The 14,366-nt window shown below is 39.5% G+C and overlaps 3 gene segments (V, D, J or C); all 3 read left to right on the top strand.

Moving 5' to 3' along the window:
* Window positions 1-2,029: 2,029 nt before the first annotated feature.
* Window positions 2,030-2,604, top strand: LOC106003341. The segment is given in 2 exon segments: window positions 2,030-2,148; window positions 2,270-2,604. Coding segments are annotated over 2 exon segments (381 nt in total).
* Window positions 2,605-4,749: 2,145 nt separating this feature from the next.
* On the top strand, window positions 4,750-5,769 carry LOC101688475. The segment is given in 2 exon segments: window positions 4,750-4,859; window positions 5,044-5,769. Coding segments are annotated over 2 exon segments (552 nt in total).
* Window positions 5,770-11,696: 5,927 nt separating this feature from the next.
* Window positions 11,697-12,247, top strand: LOC101688192. The segment is given in 2 exon segments: window positions 11,697-11,784; window positions 11,906-12,247. Coding segments are annotated over 2 exon segments (381 nt in total).
* Window positions 12,248-14,366: the final 2,119 nt, after the last annotated feature.

Genomic DNA, 14,366 nt, shown 5'->3' on the forward strand with positions numbered 1-14,366 from the left:
GAATTTCTGCACAGCAAAGGAAACAGTCAACAAAACAAAGAGCCTAGTGGAGAGAATTCTTTTCTAATTGTCTTAGATGGAGCTGTTCGTCATGCAGTTGCATGGTTATTTTTCCTACGGTATTATGTGTACAGTCATCGTGGACTGTCTGCTTCTGCTGTTTTTCCAGAAAACCTCAGTTTAAGATCTCTAATATGAGTAACTTTTTCAGTTTCTGTCAGTGAAGGATATATGATGTCATAGTATTTGATAAACATTAACCAAGGATCCATTTCCTATACTTTATCTGCTGAATTAGTAATAAATTGTACATATAAGGTTATTTCACAATTCTCAATGAGTTTTTTTTCTGGGATTTTGTTCAGGGCACCAAAGGTTTAGGTCATGTAATGGTGATGAAATGAATGTCCGCAGAGCAGTCTGTATCTGTGATGAAAGGAAGACTGACAAGGCTTCACTATCTAGTTCAATAGTTTGGGAAGGCTGGAATGGGTATGGTTTGGGACATCTGAGTTATGTGGGCTACAGTGACCAGTTCAAAGTGAGACAGACTAGGACTTTGTAAGGAAGACACAGGGCCATGAAGGCTAAGGCTGTACCAGACCACAGCAGTTCAAGGGTAACGGCTACAGTAACTCATTTCAGTTTAACATTGCATTTGTTGTTTTCACTTTTCCACAGGATCTGGGTGTGATAGAAGAAGAGAAGTTTCTATGTGAGTCCTAACTTTACCTAACTTTCCCAGAGACATTTGCTCTGCCCTCTAGAGAGTATTTGAAATTGTATAGGTATGAAACACAGAATCCAACTGATATTTGACTCTTTTAAAAAAAAATCTATTTGTTTACTTGACAGAGAGAGAGCACAGGCAAGGGAATGGCAGCCAGAGGGAATAGAAGCCGGCTCCTTGCTGAACAGGATGGGAGACTCGATTCCAGGACCTCAGGATCAGGACCTGAGGTGAAGGCAGGGGCGCTACCCAGGCGCCCCTGATATTTGAATCTTGTGATTGTTGAGACTTTCAGGAAAGAGAATGGTTCAATCCATGTAGAAAATAATATATTATTACCCATCCACAATCTAAGCTCATGTAGGGAATGCAACTGTGTTAGATCCCTTTGGAGATACTCAAATGTTTCCTTAGGACAGTATTTCAGAGCATATCCCACCTTTTCAGATTTTTTGGGATCTCATTGACTCCCAGAAAGGCATGGAAAGCCCCATTGTCTGCCATCCTAGAAAAGTCTCCCCACTAGTGTTTGGTTTAATGTTGCATCCAGTATATTCCCAGTGTGAAGTGTTGTCTCTGCTGGATTGTAGTGTTCGTTGGTATCATTTGGCTACACTAGACAGCTGTCCTGGCTTTGCTACATCTTGTTCTCATGAATCAGCAAATCAATCATTCATAGTGATTCTTTAAAAATTTAGTGCCAAATATTCTACAAACAAGATAGAATTAATTGAACTTTTCCTTGGTTTTGTTTTTATGTTTTTAGAGAAGTGCTTACATAAGGACCATCTTTGAATTCATATTTATGATGACCTGCTCAAGCATTTTTTCTTAGCTTCTACCAGTGTCTTTTTAAACCTGAGACATTGTTTTGATGACAATTTAAAAAAATTTTCGTGAATACATGAAATAATTAATGTATTTGCTGCTCCTTTCTAGTAGAATGCAGGAGATACGTGAAAGGGTTAAGAAAAGTTGGAAACTTAAGAAACCAGATTGTCTTTATAGTATTGGGAGCAATGACCAACCTTAAAAACATACTCACTGACATCAACCACATAATTTTTTGTAAATTGACATATCCAAGAGATACTCATTAGTTCAACTACTTGATTTAATGATGCTTCTCAAGGGACTGGATTTTGTAAAGAGGTCTGGAGTAGTAATTGCATGACCAGTCTGGTCGTGTTTTTCAGTGTTTAAGGATTCTGGCCAACAAGCACCCATTTCAGCCCCTGTCCACCAGGGGGTGCAGCTTCCTACTGCAATCACATTTCCTGTGTGAAATGTGGGCTTCCACTGATCATTTCTCTGTCACTCCAAACTTATTCATGGTAAGAAAGAAAAACATTATTTAGGTGACACGCCAGAGATGAAGTGTTCCCTGGGCTTTGGGACTGTGGTACTCTTAATGCTTGGTAAGTAAAATCCTTCTTAAAATTTGGATTCTTTTTCTTTTGTATCAGTAAAAAGTTGAACTATAATTTATCCAAGAGCTTCATGCCAAAGGTGACACAGGTCTCTTTTCTTTTTCCTCAGGACAAACCCGTGGAGACTCAGTGACTCAGACAGAAGGCCAAGTGACCCTCTCAGAAAATGCTCTCCTGACTATGAATTGTACTTATTCAGCATCAGGGTACCCTGCCCTTTTCTGGTATGTCCAGTATCCAGGAGAAGGTCTAGAGCTCCTCCTGAAAGCCTTGAAGGACAAGGAGAAAGGAAGCAACAAAGGGTTTGAAGCCACCTACGATGGCAAATCCAACTCCTTCCACTTGGAGAAACGCTCAGTGCAAGCCTCAGATTCAGCTGTGTACTACTGTGCCATGAATGACACAGTGATGGGGACTGTAGGGGGAGCTGAGCGCAAACTCTGAGCAGAACAGGGGCCTAGAAGCTGAGCGTCTCTGCCTGATCCATTCTGGTTCCAGCACAGTCTGTGGTTGTTTGTCCCTCAGTGTCTGGTTGATACAAAATCATTCAGAGAACAAGAGTATAGGAGCCAGAATAACATTCCCCAACTCCAGGTGTTCCTTAGTGACATTGAAAACCGTTTGATGGCAAGAGTTCCTCAGCCAGAGTGTAACTAATTTCAAGGTAGAATCACATAACAATGATGTGATCTTGTGGTGATCCTTGCTGTGAACGTCCAGCCCCACAAATTGTTCATTGGCACCCTAGTAGTTGTTTCTGTGTCTATGACACTTTTAGAGACACACGGTGTGCCTGAGAAGGTGGTGATGCCTAATATCTTCCTGACAGAGAATGGCAGTGGAGGTGATGGAGACCATCAACCCCAAAACAGGTTTTAGTAGAGAAAGAAGGGAAGGGAAGAAAGGAGGAGGGACACATGTTCTTGACCAAGGAAAGAGAGGTCTGGGACCTCTGCCCTGCGTTTTTTTCTAGTAAATCACGTGATAAACTCAGGATGATACTCGACATGAAGGCTTGGGAGCAGAAATAGAATGGAGGAAGTGGCTTATGTCCTGGCCAGTTAAATAGATCAGTTGGCTTTCTGACAATAAGAACTCAAGGAAGATAGCTTTCAGTGCCTCGGAAATGTGGTGGGAAAAAATGCTCTTGCACTGAGGTTTCCTAATGATATGAATAGATTGGTGACACTGGGAGGGAAATCCTATTGATTTCTCTAACTCCTGTTTTGCAACCTCTCAGAGAGAGCCACAAATCATGGGATTTGGAAAATGTATGGGAGAAAGTGAAGCTGTACAAAAAAATAATAGAAAACGCAATGTCTATTTTGAAGTACAGGAATTTTCCAGTATTATTTCAAACTTCTTTAATTACTATCTCCTTATTTGCAGAGTTTACGAATGAGCTATGATCAGAATATTAATATATTCCCTTAACATATTTGTTAAGTATTCTTTGGTTAGTTAATTTTTATTTCATTGGTTTAAAATGAAAATTTTATTTTCAAACCTGTGTAAATATAAATGCATGTGAATATGTACTTTAAAGTATTCAAAGGATATATAATAAGAGTTTTCCTAGACTTCTGAGAAACGCAGTAGACTAGGGGTGCCTGGCGGACTCTGGTTTGAGTTGGAATTCTGGTTCTCCAGGTTGTAAGTTTGAGCCCATTTTGGGTAGAGATTACTTAAAATTGAAATCTCTAAAACAAACAAACAAACAAACAAACAAACAAAAAACACCTCATGGTAGATTAATAGTATGTGCTTGTATCTTGATTTCTCTAATAGTCTTTTCTCTTTGAAATCAACTATTTATTTATTTGAGGGAGAGAGTGCATGAGCACAGCAGGAGAAGAAGGGGAGGGAGAAGCACACTTCCCACTGAGCAGTGAGCCCAACAGGTGGCTGGATCCTAGGACATGGAGATCATGATGTTAACTGAACTTAGAAGCTTAATTGAATAGCCAACCAAGCCCCTCTAATAGTCTTTAAGAACTTTAGCAAAGCTGTCCTAAAGGGCAGTAAGCTGAAAACAGAAAGCGAAACAGGAAAGAACCTATCAGCAGACAGTGCCATCATAATTTTAGAAAATGAGCTGTATCTGGACAGAGGGGAACTTGCATGAGAGACTAAATAAGGAGAAACCCAGGCCTGGTGTAGAAGAACCTCAGTGTGTGCTGTGCCCTCCAGAAAGGTTTGGGGGAAAAGAAGCACCACATAATTTTAGAAAATTGAGGAAGATGGCAGAAGGAAGAATACAAGTAGACAGAGTGGTCACCTTGGGTCTCAGAATTAAGCATATGATGCTTAAAGTTGCTTAATGCCCACTGGGTGCCGTATCCAACTGATGAATTGTTGAACACTACATCTGAAACTATGTGAGGTACTATGTGTTGCTAACTGAATTTAAATAAGAAAAAGTTGCCTAATGCAAAAGGATGTGGGGTAGTGAGACTCTTAGCTAGAACACAGAGAATTATGACAGGACTCACACAACTTGCTATACCAGGAAACCCCTGTTTCCCGTTCTGGGGCCACAGCAGCACATAACCAGCAATCCTTTCCTCATCCTGTCAAGTTCTTCTCACAGTGCTGAGCCCTGAAGTTGAAGGGGAAGAAGACATTTTCCTTCTAGTGGGAGAACTCAAACATGTTGCTCTCCAACCTTCTCAAGGTGGTCATGGCTTCCGTGTGGCTAGGTAAGGATGGTCCCTGTGGGAATGTGTCTCCTCTATGACTTAAAATCAAGAGAGATAGGCAGGATCTTGTGCATACCTTGGGAAGAAGGGATGACAGTGGGTAAAACAGATGTTCTTTGTGCCACTCACCTATTCCAGAAGTCTCAGATTCTGTGTTTTTTTTTTTTTTTTTTTCCCCCTTCAGGATCCAGTATTGCCCAGAAGGTCACTCAAGCCCAACCAGCAATGTTAGTGCAGGAGAAGGGGACTGTCATTCTGGAATGCACATATAACACCAATGAACCATGTTATAGTCTTTTGTGGTACAAGCAGCCCAGCAGTGGGGCAATAATTCTCCTTATTCATCAGGATTCTTACAACCTGCAAAATGCCACTGAAGGTCGCTACTCACTGAATTTTCAGAAGACAAGAAATTTCATTCAACTTGTCATCTCAGCTTCACAGCTGGAGGACTCTGCAGTGTATTTCTGTGCACTGTGGGAGTCCATAGTGAGAGGCATGATGGAAGGAGGTATACCCATCAACAGGGCTCTTGTTGATGCTTCTTCCTGCAGTAGGGCCCAAGGGGGGCAATTGCCATCCCAGACAGGAAGTGGCACAGGTGTAGGCTTAGAGGGAGAACCTCATTTTAAGAAAACACCACTCTGGATAAGAGTTATCATTCTTCAAACACTTCCTAATCCCTGAAAAGTTGTGCTAAAATTATTTTTTGGAGACTAGAGTAACCATAATAAATAATTTGCCATTTTGCAGTTAGATTCAGCCAGAGAATTGGCTAAGGAAGTTTAGAAACCTTTGGCTCAAGGTCAGCAATAATGTGTGTTAGTTGTTGGATTTTTCAAATCACTTTGTTCAGTAAACATTTACTGAGCTTGTATTATTGCTCAACTATTATTGAGCATATATTATGTTACAGACATTGTAAAATATGATAGGCCATGAAATGTCTCTGTGGATATATGTGTGTGTGTGTGTGTGTATGTGTGTGTGTATACACTTTATGCATATGTGTATATATATACACATACATTCATATGTGTATATATATATATGCACATAATGCTGTTTTATACCATTTTTGACAGTTTAATTAGGTTTGTTTGCTGTGAGGCAATTGTACTCCTATTTAGTTTCCAAGGAGTCTGCTCTATAGTGTAGTTTTTCTCATTTTGTCTTATTAACACCACTAGGATACTTGTACTCAGTTTGCATACAGGAGGCTTACCTGCTCTCCACCAGACTTATCCACAAATGCTCATAATAAGGGGTTCTAGGGGGACACTGTGAAGGACAGAGTGTGAATTTGCCCCTTTGTCAGCTCCTGCCCTTCACTTCAACCTTTCTCCAAAGTCTGTTTTGTTATTTCACCTTCCTGGTTCCAGCGCTCATAGCATCTCCTTCCCCATTCTGTTTAATTTGAGTTGGTGAGACCACTTGGGAAAACATTGTGGATGTTCCACAAGAAATTAAAAATAGAGCTACCCTATGACCCAGCAGTTGCACTACGAGGCATTTACCCCAGAAAAGAAGGGCCACAGGCACCCCAATGTTCATAACAGCAATGTCCACAATAGCTAAACTGTGGAGGGAGGTAAGATGACCTTCAACAGAGGAATGCATAAAGAAGATGTGGTCCATAAATACTCAATGAACTATTACTCAGCCATCAGAAAGGATGAATACCTACAATTTGCACTGACATGGATGGAACTGGAGGAGATTATGGTAAATGAAATAAGTCAGACGGAGAAAGTCAATTATCATTTGGTTACACTTATTTGTAGAACATAAGGAATAGCATGGAGGACATTAGGAGAAGGAAGGAAAAAATGAAGGGCATGGGAATCCGTGAGGGCGACGAACCATGAGAGACTATGGAGTCTTGGAAACAAACTGAGGGTTTCAGAGGGGAGGGATTGGGGGTTGGGTGAGCCCAGTGATGGGTATTAAGGAGAGCACATATTACATGGAGCACTGGGTGTTATACACAAACAATGAATCATAGAACACTACATCAAAAACTAATTATGTACTCTATAGTGACTAACATAATGTAATATATGATATATAATATCATATATCATCAAAATAAAAAGCTATTAAAAATCATGAGAGACTATGGACTCTGAAAAACAATCTGAGGGGTTTGAAGTGGCTGGGGGGTGGGAGGTTGGGGTACCAGGTGGTGGGTATTATAGAGGGCATGGATTGCATGGAGCACTGGGTGTGGTGAAAAAATAATGAATACTATTTTTCTGAAAATAAATAAATAAATTTAATTTAAAAATCATCTATATTTAAAAAACCAAAAAGCACATTTTTTGGCCAACAGATGAGTTAGTTTGCACATTTCCCAGCCATCCTTTTTGATCAATGTTCCACACTCCAAATCTTCATTCTCTCCATTTTCATCCTCCCAGTTCTAACCCCAATGACCTACGGCCTTAAAATTGAATGGTAATAGATGGTTGATAATTGGTCTTGCATCAAACAGCCTCTTATATTTGTTTGGAAGGCAGATTTGCAGAGTAGAAATCTTAAGTATCTCCTCAAGTTTCTTTAATTAGAGAATCTGACCATTTTCACATTCATTTTTACCATTTGAGAATATTTTGAGTGTATAGTTCAGGGTTATGAAATACACTTACATTGTTGTTCAATCAGCAGCACCTTTCATTTCTAGAATCTTGTCACCTTGAAAAACTGAATATTTTTACTCATTAAACAATAACTCTCTTTTATTCCATTCCTCTACACCTTCAGAACTACTATTTTACATTCTCCTTCTTTGAGCTTAAGCTCTTTAGCTCTCATAGAAGTGGAATTATGCAGTATTGGTCATTTTCCAAAATTTCATTTGACATACTGTCCCCATGATGCATCCACTTGCATTATGTGTCAGAACTTCTTTACTCTTTAAGGTTGAACAATATTCCCGTGTATGTAATATACCGTTTTATTTATCCATGTCTATCTGTTGATGGCCTTTTGGGTTGCTTCCTCTTTTTGGTAGAAACTGGAATTCAAAAACATCTCAATATTTATGGAAATATCAAAATTCTTTCAATTTTTGAGTATATATCAGAAGTGGATTGCTGGGTCATAAGGTAATTCTATTTTAAGAAATTTAGACACATTTATAATGGTTATTTGGAAAAACTATGCTCTAGACTGCAGTATCACAAACAAGTTTCAAGGAACAGAGAAAGAGAGTGATCACTAGTCATGAATGGAGCTCCAGTATGTTGATGAATCACAAAAGCCTAGAGGAGTTTTTCACTCTTACTACAGTACATTGCTTATTTCAGGTCTGGATGGAATGGTGAAGCCACTACCCACTGGTCAGTTCCTGGATAGCAGTCTGAGTATCCATTATTTCTTTCCTCATTTGGTAAAAGATCCAAACCTGCAATTATTGAATTGTTTTTTAGTAGTTCCAGTTGCATAAATAAAGAACCTGTAAAAGACTCTCAAGATATTTCAAAGGCTTAGGAAGAAGTCTTTTGCTACCCACTAGTCTTTCTCTGAAATTTGACAATCTATACTGTCAAAAAGAGGGAATAGGCTTTTAATATCCCAGCTCTGTGTTGTAATCTATTAGCTTTTCCATGAAGTTTCTTGATACTTTTGAGCTTTGTTTCATTATCTGTAAATTTATTATTAGCAGTAAATTTATTATTATTATTATTAGTAGTAGTAGTAGTAGTAGTAGTAGTAGTATTTTGTTGTGACAATTTATCAATAATATACCCAGAGAGATTGACAAGTAGCAGATGAGCAATTTAGGAGGACAATCTTTTTTTTTTTTTAAGATTTTATTTATTTACCTGAGAGAGAGAGGGAGAGTGAGAGAAAGCATGAGAGCAGAGAAGGTCAGAGGGAAAAGCAGAATCCCCACAGAGCCCAGAACCTGATGCAGGACTCGAACCTGGGACTCCGGGATCATGACCTGTGCTGAAAGCAGTCGCTTAACCAACTGAGCCACCCAGGCTCTCCAGGAGGATAATCTTAATAGGTACATAAAAAGCATTTGACAAAATTCAGATCCATTCCTGATTAAAACTCCCAGCAAATTACACAAAATTGAAGGGAATTTCCTCACCTTAAAAAAGGGCTTAACAAAGAGTCTACATCAAATATCACACTTGATGGTGAAAGCTTAATTGTTTTCTCCTTAGTTTCAGAAATAAGGGGAAAGTTTTGGCTCCACCACTTGTACTTAATATTGAAATAGAGGTTCAATCCAATGTAATAAGGCAAGTAGAAGAAACGAAAGCCATAGAGTTTGGGAGGCAAGAAGTGAACTTCTCTCTATTACCAGAAAGCATATTTGTGCAGAAAATGCAAGGGAGTGAAACAAAATACTAGAACAAATCAGTTAAGAAAGTCAAATGTACATCTACCATGTGATACATCCATCCTACTCCCAGATATGGGCTCAGGAGAAAGGAAAGAATGGGTCTATAAAAAAAAATCTTATATGCAAAAGTTCATAGCAGTTTTGTTTGTAAGAACCTACTGGGACTACTCCATATGGCCAGCAACAGGTGCATAGACAAAATGTTTTATAGGCATAGGATGAGATACTACACAATAACAGTAAGAAACAAACTCTTGATAGTTATGACTATGGAAGAATATTAAAATAGTTACATTGTGAAGTGACAGATAAAAGAGTACATATAATTCCATAATTAAAAATTATAAATTATGCAGACTAAAGCATGACAGAAATGTTCCCTGGAAATGGGAGTGGTGAGGGTTGAGAGAGGGGCTGCCAAGAGACATGAGGAAACTTTTGGGATGATGCATATGTTCATTATCTCAAATGTGGTGAGTGCTTCACAAATACAAATGTCAAATTATATAGAATTGTCCAGTTGGTGCAGCTAATTTTAATGTAAAATATGCATTAATAAAAGACAGTAAGTATCCATATTTACTATGCAGTACCTTCCCTCAATGACATGCAAGTCCTCCGTGTGACACAGTGCAAAATATTTCTCCTTTGGTTTTCATTGGCCTGAATGTTTTTTCTAAAGTTATGGATAGGGATGCCTGGGTGGCTCAGTCGTTTAAGTGTCTGCTTTTGGCTCATGTCATGATCCCAGGATCCAGGGACTTAGTCCTGCATGAGGCTCCTTGCTCAGCGGGGAACCTGCTTCTCCCTCTGCCTCCTGCTCCCCCTGCTTGTGCCCTTTCTCTCTCTCTCTGACAAATTAAAAAAGTAAACTGTTTAAAAAACTAAAGTTACAGATAATGACTTTCTGTATCCATGTACTATATTGTTTATTTTCCTTTTAAAAAAAGCTTTTATTTATTTATATATTTTAGAGAGAATGATAGAGTGATAGAGACTGAGAGAGAGACATAGAGAGAGAAAGCAGACTCCAAATGAATGCAGAGGCCCATGCAGGACTCTGATCCTGAGATCATGACCCTAATCATAACCAAGAGCCTAAAGCTCCCCCAGGTGAGCCATCCTGGTGCCCCATGTTTATTTTCAACCATTATCATTCTAACCTCCTTGGGATTTCCCTTGCATATCTGAATACAACTTTGCAGGGGTTTGTCCAAAATTCCTTTCTAGTATACTTCTGTGGCAGGCCTGACAATGTGATTTGAGAGGTGGAGGGGAAGCCAAGGGACACATGAACCCAAACAGTATCCAGGCAAGAATTTCTTACTTCCCTTTGCATTGGGGAAAGTGTTTCCATGTTGGTTCTAGACTCATGAACCTCCTTGATCTGAATCTCTTGGAGAGTGGCCTCCAGGATATAGCTTGGGCTAAGCTTCCATCTATATGTCTAAACATAAATGTTTACAGGGCTTTACAGAAGATGTGTCGCTTTCTAGAACTTTTTCCTGATAATCCTGATTTCTTACCTTGTGGGAAAAATTATTTGATTAACGTTTGGCAACAAAATTTGACGGACAGTAATAGAAAACATCCTTGAGACTAAAGCTGTTAGGATTATAGCATTAATATTTTTTTCTTAATTCATATACACTAGTCACCTTGTTGGAGTCAACCAAATATTGAAAACTTAATTTCAGATGATTCTATACGGATTTGATGACTCCATGTATGATGTTTTTTCTGTCTGTATCTGCTATTTTTCACTTTTTAATGATTCTGAAAATCAGTAATATTTGACTATTAAAATGGTTGACTAACAAATAGTGTGACTTCTTCTGAAAACTTTTATTAAAAAATAGTATTTCTAGCAATTGCTAATAGTTTAGGAAAAGTAAATACAGTATTTCAATTAAAGGTCATTTGTTCATTATTTTTGTTTGATTTAGAAAACATTTAGAGAGTACTTAAAAAAAATGACAGTCATGACAGTCACAGTTCTAAATATTGCGGTAAAGTGCCCAAAACACAGAATCAGTCAATGACTTGACTTCCTCTTACTTTTTCTGTATTCAACTCGAACCCCATTTCTGGCAGTCAGTGGTTTTTGGGCTGGTGCACAAGGATGCATGAGAATATGAAGTACTGAAGTAAGATGCTTTAAGTTTGTTACCCTCCCAGCCACAGAAATGCCCCAGGATGCTGTGTTAAAGAACTTCCATATCAGGCAGTGTCTTAAGAACAAAACAGACCTGAGAAGTCAGGATTGCTGTTGTTCAGACTTCCCAGGGTCACCTGAAGCCTGACATTCGCCTCATGAGGTCAGGGATGAAACAGATGGCTGACTTGGGGAGGATTTTGGCCAACATGTATGCATTTTAATCCCTGTCCACTAGGGGGTGCAGCTTCCTACCACAGTCATATTTCCTGTGTGAAATGTGGGCTTCCACTGATGATTTCTCTGTCACTCTAACCTTCTTCATAGTAAGAATGAAGAACATTATTTAGGTGATGTTCCAGAGATGAAGTGTTCTCTAGGCTTCGTGACTGTGATAATCTTAATGCTTGGTAAGTACCATTCCTCTTACAATTTGGATTCTTTCTTCCATGATGTCAGTTAAACCTTTAACTATTATTTATCCATGAGTTTTATGCCCAAGGTGATACAGATGTCCTTCTCTTTCCTCAGGACAAACCCGTGGAGACTCAGTGACTCAGACAGAAGGCCAAGTGACCCTCTTAGAAGAAGCTTCCCTGACTGTGAACTGCACTTATTCAGCATCAGGGTCCCTTACTCTTTTCTGGTATGTCCAGTATCCTGGTGAAGGTCTACAGCTCCTCCTGAAAGCCTTGAGGGGCAAGGAGAAGGGAAGCAACAAAGGATTTGAAGCCACCTTTGACAGCAAATCGAAATCCTTCCACTTGGAGAAAGGCTCAGTGCAAGCCTCAGATTCAGCTGTGTACTACTGTGCGGTGACTGACACAGTGATGGGGACTGCAGGGGGAGCTGAGCACAAACTCTGAGCAGAACAGGGGCCTGGAAGCTGAGTGTCTCTGCCTGATCCATTCTGGTTCCAGCACAGTCTGTGGTTGTTTGTCCCTCAGTGTCTGGTTGATACAAAATCATACAGACAATTAGAGTTTAGGAACTAGAAATAACATTTTCCAAGTACAGGTGTTCCTTAGTGACACTGAAAGCAGTTCAATGCCAAGACTTTCTCAGTCAGGGTGTAACTCATTTAAGGTAAAACCACTTAATAATGCAGTGGTCTTGTGGTCATCCTTGCAGTGAACGTCCAGCCCCACAAGTTGTTCATTGCACCCTGGTGGGAGATCCTGTGTCTTATGACAGTTTTAGAGAGACACAGTGTGACCAAGAAGGTGGTGATGCCCAGTGTCTTCCTGACAGAGTATGGGAGGAGAGGTGATGGGAAAGCTTCAGCCCCAAACCTATGTAATGGGTACATGTTGGCCAGAATCCTCCCCAAGTCACCCATGTGCTTCATTCCCGACTTCATGAGGCACATGTTAGTCTTCAGGTGGCCCTTGGAATTCTAAAGAACAGCAATTCTCACCTCTCAGGTCTATCATTCTGATTATGGGGTAAGAGTCATCAGTGGGAGGGACAGAGAGGGAGGGAGAGAGAATCTCAAGCAGATTCCTCAAAAAGCATGGAGCCTGACATGGAACTTGATCTCATGAGCTGATCATGCCTTGAGCAGAAACCAAGAGCCAGTCATTTAACCGAACTACTGTATCACCTAGGCACCCTATGACCTTTAATTTAGTAATTAAATTATTAAATTTAATAATCCCCTTATCAGTAGATTTTATGAATGAGCTATGATCAGAATATTAATACATTTCCTTATATATTAGTCATATATTCTTGGTTTAAATTAATTTTTCATGTAATTGGTTTAAAATATAACCTTTTATTCATACCTCTATAAATATAAAAGCATATGAAAATGTACTTTAAACAATTAAAGAGGGTATACAATAGAAATTTTTCTCAGACTTTTAGATAAACATTGTAATCTAGGGGTGCCTGACTGGCTCTGCGGGTAGTGCTGGGACTCTGGATCTCAAAGTCATAAATTTGAGACCTGTGGTGTGTGTTGAAAGTACTTAAAATCTCTAAGAAAAAAAAAAACCCATTGTAGATTAATAATACAATTTATCTCTTGATTTCTCTAAAACTGTTTTAAAAAGATAGTGCAGATACTCCAAAGGGTAGAAAGCCACAAAAACAAAAAGAAACAAGAAAGAAGCTATCAGCAGTCAGTGACATCAATCACTTTTAGAAAATAGGTTCTTTATGGATAGGGACACACTTGCAGGAAAGACTAGATAAGAGGACACCGGAGACTACTGGGAAAGCACCTCAGTGTGCGCTGTGCCCTCTGGAAATGGTCAGGGAAAAGAAGCACCACATGATTTTGGGTAATTGAGGAAGATGTTGTTGCCCACATTGGTGCATGGGTGGGTGCGTGCATGTGTTTGCATATGTTGAAGATATTGCGGTGGAGGGAAGTAAAATATGTGGACCCAGTGAGGCAATTTTCCAAGTCACAGAACAGCTATGCATCCACGACCCTATAAGAAACAATGATCATCTTCTAAACTCAGCAGAAAATGGGACTTTGGTCTTTGAGGAATTGAGAAGATGACATAAAACATTTTACCCAAATATTGTGCATTACAGAGCTTTTTGATTTTTGCTCACCAGTTCACCTTTCCTTTACTTAAAGATGTTCTTCTGTTCCTGCCTCTACTCCCTGGCAACCACTGGTCTTTTTATTGTCTGCATAGTTTTCCACTTCCAGAATGTCCTATCTTGGATGTCAAACAGATGCAGCCTTTTCAGATTAGCTTCTTTCACTTTGAAGTATGCATGTAGGCCCCTCTGGGTAGCTCAGTGGATTAACCATATGCCTTCAGCTCAGCTCATGATCCCAGAGTCCTGAGATCAAGTCCCAGGTTGGGGTCTCTGCTCAGCAGAGAGCCTGTTTCTCCCTTCCCTCTGCCTGCTACTCCCCCTGCTTGTGCTTGCTCTCTCTGTCAAATAAACACATGAAATCTTAAAAAAAAAAAAAAGGGGGAAAATATGTACGTATATTTTCTCCATGTCTTTCCATGGCATGATG

Source organism: Mustela putorius, unplaced genomic scaffold (genome assembly GCF_011764305.1).
Source record: "Mustela putorius furo isolate JIRA1106 unplaced genomic scaffold, ASM1176430v1.1 tig00003898_pilon_pilon_pilon, whole genome shotgun sequence".
Lineage (NCBI taxonomy): Eukaryota > Metazoa > Chordata > Mammalia > Carnivora > Mustelidae > Mustela > Mustela putorius.